We start from the raw sequence: 23,355 nt of genomic DNA on the forward strand, positions 1-23,355 counted from the left end.
GTTTCTATGTTTTGAGTTGAAGGTGCAAATTTCAAGTGCAATAAAGCTTGTTCATTTCTCGGGTGAACGTTATTAAACCTATGAAAATCTTAACTGAAATGTTAAGATGTGTATTTGACTCCTAAAATTGAGTATATGTAATATAAAAATAACGTGTATTTGATTCCTAAATTTTAATTTCTAATCTGTAAAATTTATAGGGTTGTTTGACATATTCGAAATTTGGTAGAGAGACACTAAAACTTCTTAATTCAAGTTAAAATTTATACAAGATTGTGAGTAATTAAAATCCTAATACATTTGAAATTTGAATTGAAGGAAGGTGGGAAAATTAGATTTACCAAAAAACATAAATTTACCTCCCAGGATGTTGTTTTGGTATCATTTGGTCAATGGGGAAAAGAAAACTATCAAATGGAATTTCCTTTTTATGTTCTTCAATAACCAAAACCTCTGCTTCTTCAACAGGTGAAGATTTATCATCAACAATCCATGGATGACCAGACGCCATTTGACACAGTCCTTCAAGCTCTGCAGCAACTTCCTTCATAGCCGGCCTTTCTTCTCCCTTTACTCTCAAACACCGCTTTGCAAGGTTCGCAACTTCCTTCAGTTGTTTCTCATCCACATCGCTGCCTAAACCTCTATCGATAATATCTCCAAGACGATTCTGTTTCATAGCGATTAGAAAGTGCATTGATAGATTCCGTTCTTCCTCCGATCGGCTGAAGGACAGAGGAGCTTTTCCTGTCATCAATTCCGCCAGAACCACGCCAAAACTGTACACGTCGCTCTTCTCCGTCAATTGACTGGTTTGCAAATATTCTGGATCTAGGTAACCGAGAGTTCCTTGCACAATCGTGTTCAAATCCACCTGATCTAACGGGACGAGCTTCGAAGCACCGAAATCGGAGACCTTGGCGGTGAAATTGTCGTCGAGGAGAATGTTGGTGGACTTGACATCTCTGTGAATGATGGGAACTGAGGCAGAGGAGTGAAGATAGGAGAGAACTCCGGCGGTTTCGGAAGCGATTCTGAGACGGATCTTCCAAGGAATGGAGCGTTGAAATTTTCTCTTGTGAATGTGATCGTATAGTGTTCCATTAGAGACGAATTCGTAGACGAGAAGAGGGACTTCTTCTTCCAAGCAACAGCCCAAGAGCTTGACTGTGTTTCGGTGGTTGATTTGGGAGAGAACAATGACTTCGTTGACGAACTGTTTGGTCTGGGTTTTATCGACGATCTTTGACTTCTTGATGGCGACGGCGACGCCGTTGGGGAGGATGCCTTTGTAGACAGTTCCGAAGCCGCCTTTGCCGACGATTCGGTCGTCGGAGTAGTTGTTAGTGGCTTTTTGTAATTCCTCAGCAGTGAAAATTTTAGCGGTTTGTGCAGCTTCGTCTCGGATGGAACGTTGTTGCTCAAACATTAATCCTCCATTTCTTCGGAAGAATTTTGCTTTGAGTTTGATGAGCTTCCATCTCTTGAAGCCGATATAGAACCAAGAGCAGCTTACCAGTAGCCCCATAACACCCACCGCTATCCCTTTGCACCGAAAAAACATCCAAATCATTGCTGTTAATTTTCGTAAATATAACAAAAACATTCAAATATACGTGCTATTTTCATAAATAAATTTCAATGCTGAACATTTTTTACCTTTTCTCTTCCTATTATTTTATCATTTATTTATTCATTTTCACTCCATATTATTAATTTCATCCTATTACTTCTTCCTCCCTGTACAATATTATGATTTTTTAATGTAAATATTTATAGATTTCTTCATTTTAACTTTTTATTCTTCTTTCTTTCTCATCTTCTTTGTTTTCCATCTTCTTTTTCTTTTCTTTTTGGTACAAGATTAGACTAGGTACAAGGCTTTTCGGTACAAGATTAGACTAGGTACAAGGCTTTTTGGTACAAGATCAGATCATTTAGAATAGGTTGAAGGGTACATATCGATTTTTGTTATTTTACGTTGTGGGCTTGTGCGCTTTTTTCTAGCTTTGTTCTATTTTTGAAAAAACTCCTATTATTATTATTATTATTATTATTATTATTATTATTATTAATAATAATAAAAGGGAAGGCAAGTCGTGTATCAAGTACACACGACTTCCTTTAAAATCAAAATGAGGAAGAGGAAGAAGATGAGACTAACTGGGGTTACAAAAGTGCAAAAAGAATGAAGTTGTTATCAATCGCGCATCACGGGTTTTTTGCACCCCACCCTTCTAGCTGTTTCCCTTAGTTAGGGTCTTGGTTTAATGCAGTCTTCAATCTAATAGTATGCCCCCCCTCGAGAGGAAGTTCCCAAATCGGGTCATTGTAGTGCAGAAGAAGAAATAGAATGATAGAACTTTCTTTGTTGTGCGAGTGACCAATAAGAATACAAAATCATCAATGTTGGGAGTTGAACCAAGACTTAGACAACAAAAGTGATATTTAAGCATGCTTCGTCCCTACCAAAGAGCCAACTAACAACTTTAGAAAAAACATAAAAAATAAAATCAAATAAAATGGAAACGAAACTAGGACAAACTACTTCCCATAGCTTCTCAATATATTTTTGCCCAATTTTGAGAACGTTCTTTAAAATTTGGAAATGAGAAACAGGAACAGTTATCAAACATTTGTTTCTTAAAAAAATGACAAACAGAAACAGGAAACAGGAAAAATGAACGTTATCAAAAGGGCTCTTAAGGAACATGAGATACTTTCCACGTATCTCAATCTCTCTCTTCCTTTTCTTTATCCTGAAGAAAAGGAAAGTTAGGATGAAGTAAAGGCTGAGCGATTTTGAGACCCCTCTACGTAACCTCTCAGAAAGAAAAAAGAAAATTCTCTATTATTCTTTCCAATCAAACTAAGCTCCCTTACAAACCTTTGTCTTTCTTACTTAGAGAATAGAAAATGCTCCAAGTGGTAGTGTTCCTCAATTTGATATTTAGTAGAATTCATAGACGACAATGAGAGTAAGTTTCAATTTCTTTGTAATTCTATGTTTTTTTTGTCAAGCATGCTTAGCATTTTACGGTAATTATGTTATTGTAATTATCAATTTATTAGTATTTCTAAAACCCCAAATTAAAATTGTGTTTAAGGTTTTGTAAAATCTTCTGCTGCATAAAGCTAAGGCTCTTACCCTTAAGGACTGATGTCATATTATCTTGGCATTGAGGTGAAGTAGTTAGAGAAAAGTATTTTCATCTCTTAAGAATGATATACTAGATAAATTCTAGAGAAGTTCAAGATGATCAATTCTTAGTCTATTAAAATTGTCCAAATATGAAGAAGGAGACGTTGATTATTCATATTTCAATAGTTTGATTAGGAGATTGAGATATTTTGACTTGCACACGACCATATATTCTTGTCATTGTTGGATTGATGAGTCAATTTATTAAATCTCCTGGAACTATACTCATTTGAGAGTGACAATTTAAGAGTGACAAAGAGAATTCTTCGTTACCTCAAAGGTACGCTTGATTATAAGTTATTTTATTATTCATCTAAAGAATTAAAGTTTTAAGGATATTGTGATAGTAACTAGGTTGGGAGATGTTAATCATCAAAAGAGCACTAGTGGAATGTTTTCTTTGTTGGTAATACTGCTTTTACTTGGAGTTCTATAAAGCAACCTATTGTGATATTATCCACTTGTGAGGAAGAATATATTCTTCATGTTAAAGAATTTGTAGAAGGCAATTGAAATTTTGCAAGATGATCCAACTATGATCCATGTAGGCAATAAATCAACAATTGTCCTAGCGGAGAATATTGTGTTCCATGTGTTGGGTTTTATGTCGTCTTAAAACTCATAAATAGTAAATATAATTCATTAACAATTATTAAGAAAGTGTTATTATTATATTGTAATTTTCAATAAGTGTTATTGATTATTTTATTGTTTGTCTTAGTAACTTAAATCGATAAACTAACATCCTAAGATGCCTTATGAGTCTTGAACTGTATGACATACATGAATCAATATTCAAAATACAACTTAAAAGAGTTTATAGTATAAAGGTAAGACTATATATACCTTATCATGGTAACACTCTAGATCTGTTCGCTTTGTATTTGATACAAACACAATAATCCAACACATTCGTGTAAGTGACATGTGAGTAGGGGATCCTATGCAATGAGTTTGGATAAGAATGGACCACAAAATAGTAACCACTAGATGTAACTCCATTGGCTAGTTAGGTTTCTATTTCAATAAGTTGGTCTACGAAACTTATAAGTCTTAGTTCTGAGTGGTGAACTCATGTTCGCGAGAAATTATCCTTTGATTTGTACGAGTGAGAGTGATCAAATTGCTGACTCGCCTACTATTTTGCAGACAAGACCAAACCGGGAGCTGAAAACATAATAACACAAGATAGAATTCACTTTTTCTCGATTTTAGGATAACTAGATGAGTGTTCTCTTAAATGATGTTTTTGGGACTTGAACAAAGGGTTTTATCCTTTCCTATAACATGAGATGGGTTTCTATTTATTGGGTTTACCATAAATAAGTTGTTTATTAGAGGAACACTAGTATTTAAGAACTAGGAAGTAACCTAGGGATAAAACGAAAGTTTGACTCAACTAGTGTTACATACACTCGTGAAAGACTAACTTGCTGCTATTGGTTTATATCCATTGACACAGAAATATATCTATAGTGAGAAGAGAGTTGTGAGTCTTTATTGGAGTGCACACACATTAACAAATATTGATTAGTGTGGTTAATGAGTTTAACCAATTAATCTCATATCATTGTAGTTTATGATATGTAGGTCTATTAGGTTCTCTTCCTAGCTCGTAAAGAGTAATGCGGTTATTATATTTTGAATGGAATTAAATTGAATGGTTCTAATTCAATTATGAAAATAATATAATGTATGATGACACATTATAGTATAAAATTTACATTTTAATTAAACTTTACAACATAAATTTAGTTTTGGATTTGATTCAAAATTTATGAAAAAATAAAATATTGGAGTAAATTCAAATATTAATTTAATATGAATTGGATTCATATTAAAACTATAAGTTAGAATTAATACATATATAATACACATTAAAATTATAATTTACGAAAAATATTTATTTGGATATGATTCAAGTATGGATTAAATTAAATATAAGATAATTAATTTAATAATTAGTTAATTGTTTAATTTAATTTAATTTAATTAGAGGAATTAAAACAATACGTTTAGGTAGAAGATGTTAATATAAACATGATTTAAATGAAATAATTAATTAAATAGAAATTATTATAAATGACAAAACAACTTAAATATATACAAAATATAGCAAAATTGAGATTTTATTATTGATAAACATTGATAGACAGTCTATCGGTATCTAATAGACATTGATAGAAGTCTATTAATGTCTATTAGAGATAGCATCTGAAAATTTGCTATATTTGGTAAAACTTTTAATCAATTTTACTATATTTGAAAATACCCCTTAATTAAATTATATTTAATTAATTATTAAATATTAAAGTAATTAATTAATTAATTAAATTATTTAGGTTAAAATCTTATTTTGGTTCCTGAACTTTGTATCTTATTTTATTTTGGTTCTTAAACTTTCAAAAGTGTCTGTTTTAGTCCCTAAACTTTTGAAAAACAAAAGTACTGTGTTTTAGTCTTTGAACTTTTGAAAAAAACTTACTTTGGTCTCTACCATTAGAATTCTGTTAACTCGATATTTAACGAATGTAGCTTCTATATTTGGATGATTAGTCTCTAGACGATGATATAATATAGTCTTAAAGATCGTTTAGATATTGGTATACGATTATTGTTAGATCTTGGAAAAGATCGTTTGAATGTATCACTTATCTATTTAGGATAGATGACTGATTGCTTAAACATTGATATACTATTTTGGCACATGATTTTGTACCAAATGTAAATAATCTTGGTACACGATCTTGTACCAAGATCGTTTAGGATAGTTAAAAACTTTGTCTGAAGTTTTCAAAAATTAAACTTGTTCAAGGGAGTATGTTAAAAAATAAAAATGTTTTAATTAAATAAGTTATAGGGACATTTTTAAATATAGTAAAATAAACTAAAATATTTACAATATATAGTAAAATTTTAGATTCTATCGATGGTAGACACTGATAGACTTTTAATATTGTCTATCAATATTACTAATAGAAGCATATCAGTGTATCAATAATAAAATTAAAAAATTTGCTATATGTTGTAAGTATTTTGTCAAATTTAACATTTTTTTACGATTTCCCTAAATTAAATGCAAAATGATTATTTATGAGAATCAACGTGAGTTAAATTAAGTAGGCAAAAATGTTAGAGTTAATATAATTGAGTAGAGTTCCACGTGAATTAAGTGTAAAATTTAAATTATTATGTGTAATTGTTGAATGAGTTATGTACTTACAATTTGCCTTTGTCATAGAATTGACATGTACATAAGTGTTTTTGTTTTTTCTCTCAAATATTTTATGTGATGATTATTTATTTGGAAGTACCCATTACAGCTTCCAACAAAAAAGCCGTTCTCTCTAAAATGTCCAATCTTCGTACTAATTTATTAGTAAAAGCTTAGATTCAAATGTTTGTCTATCCTCTTTTTGTGCCGATTTCTTCAACCAAATTGGCTGATCACTAATGTTGACGGTGTCCCAACCTTCGTCAAATGGGACCACAACTAATTAACAGAAATAACACACTAACAGTCAACACTAATTTGAGTTGAAGAAAGAAAAAAAATAATAATAATAACGCGATTCCACCAATGTTCATACCTGGAACTACCATCATAAAAAGAGAAATTTTATCCTAAACTAGTGGCAATTAGGTGTGAGAAGAGCCTAACAAAAAGAAAAAATAAGAAAGAAAGAAAAGACATACCAAAAGCTAATATGAGAACATGAGGCTGGCGGCGGAGGTGAACACAGCCATTGCCGTGCTTTTTCCCATCGCCGGAGTGTCCAGGTGGGCATTTACATTCATAACCTCCTACCGTATTTGTACACATATTTGTACAATCATTTTCATTAGAATCATCACATTCATTTTTGTCTGAACAAATTAAACAAACAAAATAATATTTATGTTAGAGATGATACTCTTAAGGATTAGTGTAAGCCAACAACATACATAGACGCCAAATATTTGGATGCCCATCTTTATATATCACACTATCTTTTCATAAGAGTCGTAACAGAAGAGTTTGTTACCAGCAGACAAACTATTGAACAATTAATGGAGTGAAATATGCATATGGATAAATAATTTTAACCCTTTGAACAAAAAGTCTAAGAGAAAATGTAAACGAAAAGAAATTTTATTGAGTGAAATTAAAGTTGTGTATAATAAATTTTGGTTAACTCGCAACATTTAGTGCCTATACTTTGAGTTTTGTATTGATTTGTTTTTTGAACTTTAAAGTATATTGATGTTGTACAATTGTGTTTAATAAGTGACAAATTAATATCTAAATTAATTGAGCTATTAGCTATAGAAATTTGAATTTCATCTAATGGAACCAAATCTTTTTCTATCATGTAACTAGTAAATTTGTGAATTTAAAAGATTTTAAATTTGTAAATTTTAGAGGTTAATGAAACCTTCTTTTGGCCAAAATTTGGTTTTTGATTTTTTAAAATTGTTTTTAACAATAATATTATATCAGTTAACACCCAAGAATTTAGGGTACAAATCCAAGCTCATTCTATTTTTCTAAAAAAAGAAACTATTTTTCTTTCCTCTAAAAAAGATTAATTTTCATGGAGTTATGATTTATGTGCTAAAACTCGTAGTTTGTAATTTAAAATCATACTCTATTAAATAAAGTTGTCCCAATAATTTAATAGAGTATACACGTCGTCGTCGTTGTATATATACATCGTCGTTGTCCCAATAATTGTTGACGTTACATGCAAGGCATCGTGAGAGGTTAACCTTTTGCCGACGTTGCTTTGACCGCGTCGGTAAAGGTTGAACATTTAAAAAATTATGACAACCATTTCACGATGCCAGAATGCATGACGTTGTGAGAGGTCTAACATTTGCCAACATAGGGTAGGCAACGTCGCGATATATGTGACGTTTTGACTGCTTTTGACAAGGTTCTCATTATGCCATAAGTGACTATGTCTCGAGTGGGGGATCCTAGTCATAAGTAAAACGCTAGGAGTTTGTCTATAAAAATCAACTTCGTGTTCTGCATCCCTCCTTCTCCATATTCTCTGTCCATTCGATATTTACCGCCGTTCTCTATCACTTGCCATTCTCTATCACTCGCCATTCTTCATTCTTCTTCTTTATATTCTCCATCTGTTCTCTATAGTTTTTCCTCTTTTCCCTTCTTCTTCGTCCCTCTTCGTCATTCTTTACTTTTCCGTCATTTGTGGTGGTTTTGGGAGGTGTGGTTCGGCATTATGAGAGGTGGTTCTTCTTCCATTCATTCTTCACCATAAAACCCATTTTTGAATCATTTTTTTCATTTTCCGCCCCTTAATTTCAGGTGATATTCGAAACCCCCCTTTTCAATACTCTATTCTATTGTTATTTTATCGATCCATGTTTTAAAATTTCTTTTATGCAAGTGTAACGGTAGTTTTCTGAAGTTTCTCAAAGTAATTGTAGTTTTTTGTTTCATTTTCTTTAATTGATTTCGAAGTAATTGTAGGGTAGGATCAGCCATTTCTTTTTGTTTATTTATTTTTCTAAAATCCCCAAATGCATGTTCTCTAAATCAGACTAGTGTAAATCAAAGTAGGGCAGGTATCAATAAATGTGGACTAGACACGTAGGAACGTAAGGTCAAGGAATATTTTTTGTGATTTCTTTGTCAGTGCAGTATGAAATGACTTGAGAATAGGAACATGAAAAGTTATTTAGATTGTTTATATGTTTCTCTTTCCTGCAGAAAGTTTAGAGTTTGTTTTTAGTTTGTAAATTTTTGTCTAGGTTTTCTAGCTTTTTTCTTAAGATGGAAGAGTATTAAGAGATTTTTGTTTCATCTCTTATTATTTGATTGTTAATCCAGAGGAAGGATAGAACAAAAATTCATAGAACTGAAAAGGAGAATGCCAAAAGAGTTGAGAGATAGACCGAGAAGGAGAGCAATCGTGGCTGGTCCATTCCGTTTGTTGTCATCTGTCGTCGACTATGCAACAGAGGAGCTCAACATCAAGAAATCAAAATTAAAGAGTCAAATAAGTCAATAGCTCAACATGGACTGTAACTAGTATGATCATAGGGACATGGGCAAGATGTGTAAAGAGGAAAGTTGAACATTATTATGAGGTGTGTTGAGGGAAATACGAGGTTGCTTCAAACAAAAATAATCCTTACTCGGGTGGTTCAGAAAATTGATTCGAATAAGAGGAGCAGAAAATGACAAGATCGAAGACCAAACAAGTAAGTCATAGAAAGTTTCCCACTTGCATATTACGTAAATATGATTGATTGTTAAAAAGGCTATCAATCACATTTACTTAATATGCAAGTGGGAAACTTTCTATCGTTTACCTATTTGGTTCTCGATCTTGTCATTTACTACTCCTTTCTTTCCAATCAATTTTCTGGAACCACTAGAGCAAAGGTCGTTTTTGTTTGAAACAATCTCATATTTCCCTTAACGAAGATCATAATAATGTTCAACTTCCTTCTTTGCACATTTTGTCCATGTTCTTATGATCGTACTAGCTACAGTCATGGTGAGGCAATGTGTAGAAGTTGGAGAAACTGGCGTCGATGCTTAGAATTATATTTTTAGTTTTTAGTTTTTAGTTTTTATTATTCATGTAATTTCTGAACCTACAAACGTGTACTTTTTTAATATTTGAATTAATTTTCTATAAATTTGATTTTGTATTTTAATAATTTTTTATTAATTTTATGTTAATTATTTTTAGAATTTCATTGAATTTAAATCAGATAACACTGTCGACCCCACGTCGGTGGTTCATGTACGTTGACCTACTTGACGACGTTAGTAGTAAGGTATTTACGACGCCGTTACGAAACGTTGGTAGTTTACCACTACCGACGTGTAGACCATGTCGATGAATAGTGCATCAACTGTAATCCTTTATCGACGTCGTCCGTTCAAGCATCGGGGGTGCCTTTAACGGTGCATCTCTCACGACGCTCTTGCTGACGTACATTTCTACGTTTGTGTAGCCTCTCCCGATATGGATCTGACATCTACCGATACATCTCTATGTTGGCAAACCCTCTTCTTCTTGTAGTGATTGAACAAGGGGCCTACCTTCCCATTGGCCTAAGTGGGATTCAGTTTATAGGTTGGACTTTAAACCAACTGGTCAATAGCAGATCAATAGGACTTAAGGAGCAAGATGTAATCTTGGGGTAAAACGATATTTTGACCCAGCTGAGGTTACGAACAACCTGTAAAAGATTAACTTACTAATCATGGTTATATCAGGTGGACACAAATATATCTATAGTGGCAATAGTATAACTACAAGACTTTAGTGGAATGACCCTTTAGTTAATGGATGTTGATTAGCTCGGTCTAAAAGATTTTAGTCGGTTAAACTCGAATTGTTGGAGCCCATGAACTATAGATCCATTAGGTTCCCCCACTAACTCATATGGAATAAACTTAGAACTGTATGATGAAATAATTTGAATTGCTCAAATTAGGTACAGAGAGAAACCGAAAAATATATATGATATAGCCGTCGGTTATCAGTTAGAGATAGAGCTTTGTGTTTAAATGTGATTTAAATATAAAAAATATGAATGGGGATTCGTCCTCGAAAGTTCAAAAATGGTAAAAGAAAGTCAAATAGTTGACTTTTGACTTTGAAAAGTCAAACTTTGATCGACAATATATTCAAATTTGATTTCAATTTCGAGAAAATGAATGTGGATTCATGTTCGGGAGGTCAAAATCAGTCAAAAAGGAATAGTAAAAAGATCAAAATGTTAACTTTTGGTTTGAAAAGTCAAAGTTTGACTTTGATCAAATGACTATTTTAGCCTTTGACTAAAGTTAGTGGGAAAACTCAACATTTTGTTAGATAATCCCACTAACTTTAGTGAGCTAGGTGTTGTCAAGACAAAAAACCCACTAGAGAAAGTGGACTTTGAGTTGTTGGGCTATAACAGCATGGACATGCAATTTTGTATATAAATTTATTACAAAAAGAGTCTTACAATTTATTTGATATGGTATGCTCTAATAGAAATTGGGCATTTCTTCTTAAAACTTCTTCACTACAATAAATTTGATTTCTCCCGACACTAAACTCTAATCCATATTTTCCATCTTTTTTCTCTTCTGATTCCTTCATCCATTGAGTCCCACAATCTGGTTCTGAGTCTAGAGAATAGTAGGTCAATTCTAGTAGTGGTTCGGTCGAGTTTGTGTGAAAAGTTTCAAGTAAACGGAGCTACGAAGATAAAAATTCATTTAACCCTAGTTCAACTTAGGCTAGAGTTTCATGTTGACTTAGTAAAATTAGGGCATAAAATCTAGACTTGATTTCCACCGCAAAGATCTATCACATGGTAGATTATATTTACTCCACAAGTTTAAATATTTTACACTTTTACTAATATTTATAAGTATTGAAATTAACTAAACTCAACTTTAAATAATAAAAAAATTTATCATTTTTGAAATCTAGATATCAAATAGGAGTGAGACTAAAGTTTTGGAAGCCAAAAATGGTATTTCCATGAATAATTCACGTACCTTGGCACCCAATGTGTGGCAAATATGGATTCCCAATGAATCCATCCAAGCACTTGCAGCGGTAACCCTCCATAAACTCTGGGTTTAGGCAACTGCTATTTCCTTGACAGACATAGCTTTTGCCAGTTATAGCCTCCTCACAGGACCGATTGCCAACGGACCAGTCCAACACCGTCGGCACGGTGGCGTTCGGGTAGTGGGGAACATAAGCCGATGAGAACTTAAACTCACTCTCTTCCACCACGAAACCATATCCACATGAATATATATCCGATCCGTTTGTTATGTCGCCCCCTGAGACCGTCACATTCATCTGTTTCACCCGCTTATATGTTATTACATCGATCGCATGTTTTCTTTCATGTGTCTATGAATTCTACATCAATTATATTGTTAAGTAACGTTGCTATGGTTTTAGAGTTACGTCCAATAATTGGCCTGCAATCTTATATGTTAGAAAGTAATTTTCAAATTTAACTTTATAATTTTGTTTCTAGTAGCCCGGTAGTCTAGCTCTTATTTATTACTAACTTATTTTACATTTTTTTCAGTCATAATATACATCCACAAATATTTATTAGATGTGTTTTAGATTTAAATATCTATTAAATAAAAAATTAAAATCTTTCATGAGATCGCTTTTAAATGAGCTACTGCCTTGATTAATATATTCAGGTTGGGATATCTCTTTTATGTTTTTGGTCAACATAATATTTGGAGCTAGTTACCAGATTCGAATATCTAAATTAAAGCTCTTGATTGGGTGCATATGTCTAATTGACTAAGCTAGAACAATTACTTAAAATTGACGATGACGTACAACCTCTAAAGTAATTCATTTATAATTTGAACTTACTTGATTCAATCCGCCGGGAATTGTCACTTGGCAACACCCGACACCGGAGCATGACCCATTCGGCATATTACGGTAGCTACTACAGAATGACGCACATGCTGTTATGTAATTCTCGTCGCCCTGGAAGATGCCGGTAATCGTTGAGATAGTACTACAACCGATGACAGTGATGATGTTCTTCCTCGAGATGGTGAACTGGTTGGATTCCAGAAACGTTTCGTTTTTTCCAGAGACGTTCCCATCGCCATCAAAACAATACTTGGCCACAGGACTTTCGATACCCAACTCCCCATCATCCACCGAAATACTCGTGATCGGAATATCGCCGACGAAGGGCTTGTTGGGATTAAAGGAGCCATTGCAAGTGACAAGAAATGCCTCATTGAGAGAGCATTCAGGAGTGAGCCCAAATGGGTATGGAATCTCCACTTCACCGCATCGGTACAAGCAGCCCGGCAAGGCGATAGGCAACTGACCGTAAGCTACGTCGTTGTCAGTCACCACGGAGATTATTAGCAGTAAAATGTAGAACCATGATCTCATCCCCCATGAAAAAGTCATGGATAATGGTTGAGAACCTGAAGATAAAAGTTCACATATTATTGAAGAAATTACATGAGAAGGTAAAGAAGATGGAATATAACTTATAAGCCGTCGCTGGCCGGTTTTAGCTTATAAAATGTCGATGGTAATTAACTTTATAACTCTTAACGAAAACGACAAAGATCTTTTCTGACAATTCCAATGATAAGGGAGAGGGAAGTCATTGTTGGTTGAGTTGTTTCGTTTTGTCCTTCGCTTTTGATCCTTTACTGACTGTATAATATGTCTTTGGTTATATCTCATTCAATGTTTTTCTCAAAACCACCATTTTTGCCTAAGTATGCGAATGTTAAAGTCCACATTGTTTTATTAATTTTTTTAAAGTTTAGTGTCCCTATCCTTTAATTTTCTAAATTACAAATTATACTTATTCTTTTTTTAAAAAAGGAATATTAAACACACGAGTTTGGAATTAAAAATCCATCTATTTAACTTATAATTTTTTAAAAATTTATTAGACAAAATTGAAAATCTAGAATTTTATTGAACATTTTTTAGAACTCCACCCATAAAATAGAAACAAACATGAAAATGATTGCAAAAAGATAAAATTGTTGAAAATATTTACAAAAATATCGAAAAATTAGAATCTATCAATAATGGACAATGATAAACTTTTGACAAATTACTTCTATCAATTAGTAATATTGATAGACACTAATATCAACCAATTTTACTATATTACGTAAATATTTTGATTTATTTGCTATTTTGAGAAGCAAACCCAACAAATTTTAAAATATAAGGATCACAACTATGACTTTACCAACAAACTATATATTATATTTCAAGTTTCGAAAAACTCTTTTGCATTGATATATGCATGCACATGATGAATTTCTTTAATTTGGATGGAATTTTAAATTTGGATAACTTTATTATGTCCAACATTAAATATGAAAGTTTTTTAAAAAATACAAAAGTTAAAAATATTTATATTATATAGAACAATTTTGAAAAAAAATCCAAAAAATTTACAACGTGAAATAACAAAAATATCTCACGATTAATATGCCACACATGTGCACAAAAAGTTTGGTACATAATAGTTCAAGTCTTGGTGAAACAATCATGGTACACGATCTTGTACCAAATCTAAATGATCTTATACCAAATTTAAACAATCTAATATCCAATCTAAACGATCTTGGTATACGATCTTGTACAAAAATTAAATGATCTTGGTACATGATTTTGTACCCAATCTAAATAATGTTGGTACACGATCTTAAACCAAGATCGTTTAGATATTAAAACACAATCATTTGGATCTTGGTAAACGATCTTGTATCAAATCTAAACGATCTCTTATACCAAATCTAAACAATTTCTGGTACACGATCTTGTAACAAATCTAAATGATCTTGGATATTGGTATATGATCATCATTTATATCACGTACCAATATCGTTTAGATCTTGTACCATGTAGAAAATTACAAAGAAGGAAGAAATTCTTGAAGAGGAAATGAAGAAATCTCAAACAAGAAGTGAGAATATTAAGAAAGAGAAGCAATAATATGAAGAGGAGATAAATAAATCGAAAAGAATATGAATAAATCGTAAATAAGAAAAAGAAAAAAAAAAAGAAGAATCATCCTGTAATATTCAAAATCAGCAAGAACAAATATGGAATTTATGAAAAAACAATGATGACTTCATGCACTTTAATTTTTTGTTACACATATCATAAATAATGTTTCGATTTTAATCTTACTTTTTAAATTTAATTGAGAAAATACGCTTTTATCCATGTATATGTTTATATATTTATAAGGTGCATTGTATATCCAAATTTTCAAAATGTACTTTTTCAATCAAAGTTTAAAAGATCCATTTGGTTAATTATGTCATTCAATACATTTTGTTATATTCAATGACGATATGAAGATTTAGATTAATGTAAAAAAACAAGATAAAATATGTACGCTTCAAAATTTGAGGTATTTCCTCAATCTATTTTGTCTTATTTTATTAAGATGATTTTAAATTTTGTTGGTGTTAATTTATTAGAGTTTGGTGAGAAAAAGAAAATTGAATGAAGGAAAGGAAGGGTTAAGGAAATATGTAACTTTAATATTTAGTGGAAAAGGAAATAATAATAGTAAAGTAATAATAATAATAATATTATTATATTGTCTTAAAAAAAAAGAAAAAAAAAAAAGAAAAAAAATATTATTAATAATTCACTTTCTTCTTCCTTCATTTGATAAACCTTAGCCCACCACCAATGACCTCACCGCCGTTCACCGTTTCCACCATCGTCTGTCATTCTCTGCCTCATTCGACGAAGCCCACAGTTGGTTGCTCTGTTCACCATGCCAAACGAGCTCCGTTGATCCCTCCTCCACGAGATTTTCGAGTCATTCGATAAACTAGACCCCAAGCCCAATCGAGTCTTCACCATTATTCATTCAAGCTTTGTCGTCGTTCTATATTCTGCCCGAGTCGAGCATCCAGTTGTTCCTCGACACACGTCTCAATCCGTTTCCCTTAGATCTGAGCCAAGTCCTCTTTGATCCGAGCTACGCACGCCAATCACCCCTAACCCAAGCCATCCGAGCCAACTTTCACTTCCTCTCCTAGCCGCATGAGCCATCGTGGTTTTATGGTAAGGGGGTGGTTTTTGGGTTTTGTGGTTGTCTTTTTCATAGCCATATTAAGATGTGGTGTTGGATTAATTTGTTGGGTTAAAATTTGAACCTTAAAGGTGGCATTGGAGAAGTAACGCTTGATTTCTTGGATTTCACGACAAGATTGGAGTGGGGTTCAAATCCCCATTGCTTGGGTTGGTTCTTTTGAATTTTAGTTCAACCATGGAACTTAGCTAAATTTGAGGTAAGGGATTTCTACTACCGAACCTTAGATTGAAGCTGAAAGGTATCGTATGACATGAATTCTAATGGAATGTCTGGAATCGACTTATGTGTGAACTTTCATATCTTGTCTGTTTATGCATAGGTTTGGATGTATTGATGACCTGTTACATTGATGGCTGAGATATGTACTAGCATGCTTATTTTGACCGGTTATGTATTGAATTGGAATATTATTGATAGTTTTGATCATATTTTGATTTGACTGTCACTAGAAGAAATGAGACTATTTCCGACGCACAAAAACGTCGGGAATAGTGGAAAATACGTCGGGAAAACAATTCCCAACGCAAAATCATGCGTCGAAAAGACCGTCAGAAAGACTGTTGGAAGAAACGCGTTGGAAGACCTTTTCCTGACGCGTCACCAACAAGGCGTTGGGAATACCCTTCTTTCGACGTCATCTTTTTCGACATTGTTGATGCGTTGGAAATAATGAATCCCCGACGTCAGTAATGCATCGGGAATAACCCCATTTCTGACGTTTGTATTACGTCAGGAAATATTTTTAATATGTAATCTTTATTTTAATTATGTAATTTTTATTTTTTTCTAAAATATTTTTCTATAATGTTTTTCAATCGAGTCTCTATTTCCTAAAGTATTCACATTCGTAATCGATTAAATTAAAGAAAATTCAAAATAAATTAGTAAATTATGAAATACAAACACAAATTCAACAAAAAAATTTAATGTTCACATTTATAATATTTGTCTTTTTCAAATATACATAAAATGAAACTTATAATATTTGTCTTTTACAAATATACTATAACTTGACTCCACCAACAAAGAAAGCGAGAAGTTTCTATCAACAAGTTACAATAATCATTATTTGTAAAGAAAAAAAAAAAAAGAATTACATTGAAAAGCATTGCTCCACTTGAAAGGATGCTGATTGACAGCCACAACATTGTCAGTGATCTCCACTCCACATATATCACAATTCTTCTCCTACAGAACCAAAGAGCGCAATTCAAATTTAAAAAACAAACCCATATGAATGAGTGAGCATAAATTAAGCAAAAAGTAAATTGAGCACCTGAGAAAAGTTTAGAATCTTCAGCATCAAATCTACAATGTACAATGATCAATAATGGAAAGCAATCTTAAATCTACATAATCAAAAAGTCAGTAGTGTAGCAACTAATTTACCTTAAGTAATAGCTAGCAAAACTAAAGCAAGGAAAAGTTTGATAATTTAGTTAAATTCAATCATCATAACAAACACACCTCTCTTCATCATTATCATCAACCTCTCAATTTCTATAAATTTCTAGGCTTTGATATGTCTAGCAGCTTCTTCTAATCCTCCATTTATACACTTCCCCTTTTCTCTTCTAACTTCAAAAACAAACTAATAGTGCTTTTTCTTTTTAACGTAATTGATATTGATATGTGTCGAATTGCCGCAAAGTTAAATGTGGTTGGTTTAAACAGCTAAAAGAAAGCTTGGAGTTAAAACAAAGCTATGTATATATGCATAATATGATTCATCAATTGTTGGATTGGATTGAGAACTCAAAACACTCTAAAAACGACAAGTTGAACGCTACAATACATTGAAATATTATTGTTGTTTTCAAATAGCCTTCTTTCTCTACTAACAACAATGTTTTTCTTGGTGCAAAAATATGCTAATCTAAAATGAATCCAATACAAGAGCCTAGAGGTAAAATGGCAAAGACAATACACATTAACTAATCTAAAACCATAGAGCTTCAATCTCATTCTTAAACTTTTCAAAATGTTTCAATCAAGTCTCTACTCAACAACGTTCTAAGAATTGGTTGTATTAATTGAACACAAGTTCTCATATTTCCCCTTTCCAACACAAGTTCAAATTAGATTTTACATTCCCAAACGAAGAGTAAAAGCATTCCAAACTTGTTCATTTTCCCAAAAGGAAAAGAAAAAATACAACATTTTGTGTACAAATTTTACAGGATTTTAAAAATACAACTTTAAAATTGCCCTCTCAACTCTAATTTCCTCCCCAAATACCCTCCTCAACCCTCCCCTTCAAATTTCAATTTAACTATAACCCCCCCTCAAATTTCAATTTAACAATAACAACATTGCACACATTCTATACAAAAATGCATTTAACAATAAAAAATATATTCCAAAACAAAATTATAAAACAATTTTTTAAAAAGAACCCTAAACTATCTACCCTAAACCTAAGAATTAACTTATTTAAGCTTACCTGTATGGTGGCAGACGGCGACGGACGGTGACAACGAAGGGCAACGGTGGCGGACGGCTACAACTCCTTCTCCCTTTCTTTTCTCTTTTCCTTCCCTTTCTTTTCTTTCTTTGTTTCGGTTCTGTTTAACACAAAACTGAAATTAATTTATAGGGGATCTTCCGATGCAGCACGAAAACGTCAGGGAGATCCCACTTATGGCATCGGAAAATGCCTTATTCCTGACGCCCTCCTCGGGGCTTTGCTGACGCATCAGGGATGTGTCGGGAATAACCCGTAATTCCTGATGCAGTATGTATGGCGTCGAGAATACATGCCTACCATAATTAATGTGGCCTTATTTCCGACGACTTTTTCCCGACGCTTGCAGTGCGCGTTAGGATAATTTGCCTTTTCCGATGCCATTCCTGACGCTAAGCCTAATGCATCGAAAATATTTTTTTCTCCCAACGTCTTACCCTTTGCATTGGGAGAGCCTATTATTTCCGACGTCTTTTGCTGCATCGGGAGATCCCCGATTTCTTGTAGTGTCTTTGAACTGTTTAGATTGGAATGAACTTATCTAGACTGAGTGGAAACTATTAGCTTTAGCTATTGGATTGTGTACCTTGCAGGCATGGTGTCCTATGGAACCACTACATATTATGTTCCTATGGGATCATTATAGAGTGATTTAGGTGATCAATCCTATGGGATCACAAGACTACTATGGTGTAGGGTACCTCATAATAGGAAGTTAACAGTTTTTTATCCCTAATGAGACCAATAGTGGGTTTTTTACTGGGTATACTTTTATACTCACCCTTTTCATGTTTACTTTTTCAGGCAAAGGTAATATGAGAGGCAGATCAACGAGGGACAAGAAGGACTCGTGAATGTCATATGTGAACCTTTCAAATGTTTCTGCTTAATGTTTTGCTTGTTTTCATGTTTTGTTGATTGTGATGAGTTTTATGTTTAGAACTATTGTACGTTTCATTTTGGTTTAAAACATAAATACTTTTGTATTTTTATTTTATTTGAAATAGGGTTCGAACTAAATTTTATTTGATATTTTCATTTTTGGAACATATTTTATACTCTTTTATATTTTAACTATTTGACTTGGTCTCTTATGAACGAAATTTATTTTTTCTTAGATTTGTTTTGGTTTGGACTTTAAAGTGTCTTTGGGTTAAAGTAATGATCTAAGCTAGTTTTATAATAGCTAGGTCGTTTCTAAACTCATTTGACCCTTTGTTGACCAAATAAAAACAAAAGTGAGATGACAATTAAGTTGCTGATTGGAGTAGGCCGATATGATGTTTGAAATGACATGTGGTTATATATTAAATTTTATATTGTTATCTGATAGTGGGTCTTTTAACTTACTCTCTTTCACTACTAGAAAAAGACCCTTTCTTGACGGTTGGTTTTTTCTTTTCTTGATGGTTTTTGATAAAAACGTCAAGAAAAGGGTAGTTTAATAGGAAAATCGTCAAGAATTTTGATGAAAAGGCAGAGGGGAGGCAATTTTCAGAATTCTTGATGGTTTTAAACTCTCAAGCAATATGAACGTTTTTCTTGACTCTTATAAACTGTCAAGGATTATCTTCTAAATTCTTGACATTTTTAAAACGTCAAGATTTATTATAAAATCGACATTCTTGATGTTTTTTAAACGTCAAATAATATGTACTTGACGTTTTAAAAACGTCAAGAAATATCGATTAAATTCTTGACGTTTTAAAACGTCAAGAATTTTAATGAAAACGCGGAGACTTAGTAATTTTAAAATTTCTTGATATTTTTAAAACGTCAAGTAAGAGAATTTTCCATGAGTTTCAGAAACGTCAAGAATTACTAAATAATTCAAAAAAATAAAAAAAATTATTTATTTTTTTTTTAAAAAAAACCTAATTTCTTTTAACTTTTTAAATAAAAAAACTAACTTCATTTCTTAAAAAAAAACTTAAATCGCCAATTTTCCCTTTCTTCCAATCTAAACCCCCAATTTTTCCTCGCGCGCCCCTCACTCCCATCTCTCTCACAAAGACCCACGCCCCCACACTGTGACGAACTGGTGAAAACCCCTCCGACGAAAACCCCTCCGGCAAAGAACCCCTTCGTTGAAGAACGTTGTCGACCCACGACTCCTCTGCTGAATAACGCCAAAGAACTCGAAGAACCATGACCCCTCCTTCGAAGAACTCGAAGAACGCCGTCAACCCACGACCCATGTGTCGAAGAATCCCTTATGATAGCAATAGATGATGTGACCCCTTATATTTTCTATGTGGTTTGGCTTTTTATCGACTATTGCTTATTTATTTTGCAGCATGATCCATGGATTGCGTGTTAAAGATTAAAAAGCATCATATGTTTCCTGTTACGTGTGGACATCAAGACTTAAACAAGAAGAATATTTTGGAGCTGCTAAATTCATGAAGGTACATAGCTTTGCTACTTGAATACTCTCATTCTTCTAAATAAAAGCTAATTTTGTTCTCTTGGTATGTGGAAGTTGGTTTGACTATTGAATTTATTGAGTTTAGGTCACAATGATTGAAAACGAAGACACTGGCATTATAAATAGAGTGCACCAATAAAAATGGTGGCTAAGGATTTTAGGGGTTTAGAGTTGGATAGAGTTTTACCCATTGAGATACCATCTTAAGTGTAAGAGGACAATAGTTTTATGTCATTCAAATATGCACCACTTAGGTGGTCTTCTTATCTAGGAGAATGACCCACTACAATATAAAAAAAAATTAAGGAGATAGCTAATATGTACACAATTATAAAATAGTAATGAAGTCCACATTGTAGCTCATCGTTATTGGCTTTTTTGTTTTACTCCGTTTTGTACTTGGGAAAATTGGGATAGTTAGTTTCAGAAATGATGAACTTGAAAAAGTTAATTCATTGCTGTTAGCTTTGATGTCATTCCAGATTGGTGATCTGAAAGGGTTATTTGGTTTAATAATGGTTAACATGCAAATGCTGAGAGCAAAGTTAAAAGTGTTAGATGTTTCGTATGAAACTGGGACAGGTAGGGTTTTATTTACTTTTTGTTTTTTTTTTAATTTGTTGGAGTCCTCGTCATTTTTTTTTTGGTAAAATTTTCTTCAGATTCATAAATGCCCTATTAAACTATTCCAAACATTGTCATCCTTCAATATTGCATTCTCTGTTTTCAACTTTGTTTGGGATCGATGATGATAGTTAGACTCGAAATCCTTGATCATTTTGGTGACTCTACATGGTATGGTTTTGGTATGCCACCCATGTTAAATTGTATACATGATCGTTATCATTTTTGGCATTGTCAAATTCTCCATGTGATTGAGATACACTGGGGTCGGGCATCCTGAAAAGCTCAGGTTTAGTCCTGCTTATTTTCATTTTCCACTGATGATAGTGTAGCTCTCTCTATTAGATATTATGATCAAATATGCATGTACTCTTTTTACTTCTTTCCTTTTTATGGAACTTAAATTTTAAATTGTTTGAAGTTAATAATCAATAACTTATCTAGGTAACACGACTCTCATATATCACCATGGAAAGCTGCTAACACTTTCGAAGGGAGATAAACCTTGTAAGTTTTATCTTCTCTCTTTCAAGTTCCGATATTTTCTCCTCAAACATCAGTCTCAAGATCTTGATGGGAAAGGAAAAATCAATTGTCCTCCCCCAATCACCCTATGGCTACTGAATAACAAAATTAGAAGCACAAACACCATTGAGTAGTTGGTTTTGCTTTATGTAGATGTTATAAAAGTGTTGGAGGGTGGAGATCTGCAGATGCTTGGTCTGCTGGATTATGACAAGAAATTGACACACACCTTCACTGCTCATCCAAAGGTTAATCCAGTCACTGGTATAAGCACCATAAAAGACACCAATTAAGTTTGGTGAAATATGATGAAGTGCTCAATGCTGATTAATTTTCTGCATGCAGGTGAAATGTTTACATTTGGTTATTCTCATTCACCGCCATATGTTACCTACAGAGTTATTTCCAAGGACGGTCTCATGCATGATCCCGTACCAATCACAATTCCAGCTCCGGTCATGATGTGACTTTGCAATTTCAGAAAACTATGCAATTTTTATGGATCTTCCTTTATATTTTATACCCAAGGTATGACACTTATGAACATTTTTTGTTATTAATTTTATATTTCAATCCAGATGACTCGTGCTACTCAATAACAAAGTAATCCATTGTATGTAAAGGACATAATTAGCAAATCATTGATTCCAGTAGAGGCTCATCTCTCAAACCCAAGTTTGGGAAGTTGGTGTCTTTCCCTTTCTTTTTTCCATTTGTAAATTGATATGCATGTAGTTAGTCTAGGATTTAAATGGCTGGCTTGCACCATCTGATGCTGCCAACATACTGATTGCCGATTAATTACTTTTATAATGAGCTGTAGGACTCTAATCCATTTCTACATATGAAGAAAAGTTCTTGATGTGGTTGTGACGTTTCTAATTATTTTTTCATCTTTCAGGTATGAGATGAGATTCAATCTTAAATCTGGTTTAGCTTCACATAGGAAACTCTCAGAATCTGCTGTAGATTTTCCTAGAGTGAATGAAAGCTACACTGGCAAGTATTTTGATTTCCTTATTTTTTTAGTATTTTTTAAAGAATATCAGCTTGAGTCCATGGGTATAATATGATGAGATCATCAAATTTTGGTGTAAGAAACATTTGAAATAAAGAATGTTTCTTTCCTTCACAAATTCTCCAATTGAAGATCATGATCCTCATTTAGAAAACATCTTCAGAAACATTAATAGCCAAAGGGGATTTAGGTATATTCTTTTGAATATCCGAGTAACTAATAGTTTAAATTGTTCTTATGTAATGGGATACCATACATTTAAAATTTACGTGAAGGTAGAGCTCTTACTTAAAGAAGACAATGGGTTGTTTGTTTCTTGTAAGGCTTTGTCATTTAGGGGGGGGGGGGGGGGGTTGTTTGCTTCTTGTAAGGCTTTGTCATTTAGGAGGGGGGGTTGTTTGTTTTTTGTAAGGCTTTGTCATTTAGGAGGGGGGTTGTTTGTTTCTTGTAAGGCTTTGTCATTAGATGGTTTA

The 23,355-nt window shown here is 33.0% G+C and overlaps 1 protein-coding gene across 1 annotated transcript; it reads right to left on the reverse strand.

Moving 5' to 3' along the window:
• Positions 1–330: 330 nt before the first annotated feature.
• LOC103490390 (wall-associated receptor kinase 2-like) lies at positions 331–20,485 on the reverse strand. Its single transcript, XM_008449881.3, has 7 exons — positions 20,317–20,485; positions 17,100–17,131; positions 16,921–17,011; positions 12,580–13,157; positions 11,724–12,036; positions 6,899–7,069; positions 331–1,545 (listed from the first exon to the last, which is right to left on the reverse strand). Exons 1-7 carry the CDS (start codon positions 20,483–20,485, stop codon positions 356–358), a joined length of 2,544 nt encoding a protein of 847 aa, XP_008448103.2. The 3' UTR covers positions 331–355.
• Positions 20,486–23,355: the final 2,870 nt, after the last annotated feature.

This window comes from Cucumis melo, chromosome 1, assembly GCF_025177605.1.
Source record: "Cucumis melo cultivar AY chromosome 1, USDA_Cmelo_AY_1.0, whole genome shotgun sequence".
Classification (NCBI taxonomy): Eukaryota; Viridiplantae; Streptophyta; class Magnoliopsida; order Cucurbitales; family Cucurbitaceae; genus Cucumis; species Cucumis melo.

What these genes read in the sequence shown, in the direction of transcription:
- LOC103490390 (XM_008449881.3), bottom strand. Translation starts at nt 20,485, where the DNA reads ATGGGTCGTGGGTTGACGGCGTTCTTCGAGTTCTTCGAAGGAGGGGTC. An exon ending in GCCACACATTGGGTGCCAAG is followed by an intron (nt 7,070 to 11,723) that starts GTACGTGAATTA and finishes TAATTTGTTCAG; the next exon opens with ACAAAAATGAATGTGATGAT. An exon ending in TGTTCTCATATTAGCTTTTG is followed by an intron (nt 1,546 to 6,898) that starts GTATGTCTTTTC and finishes TTCGGTGCAAAG; the next exon opens with GGATAGCGGTGGGTGTTATG.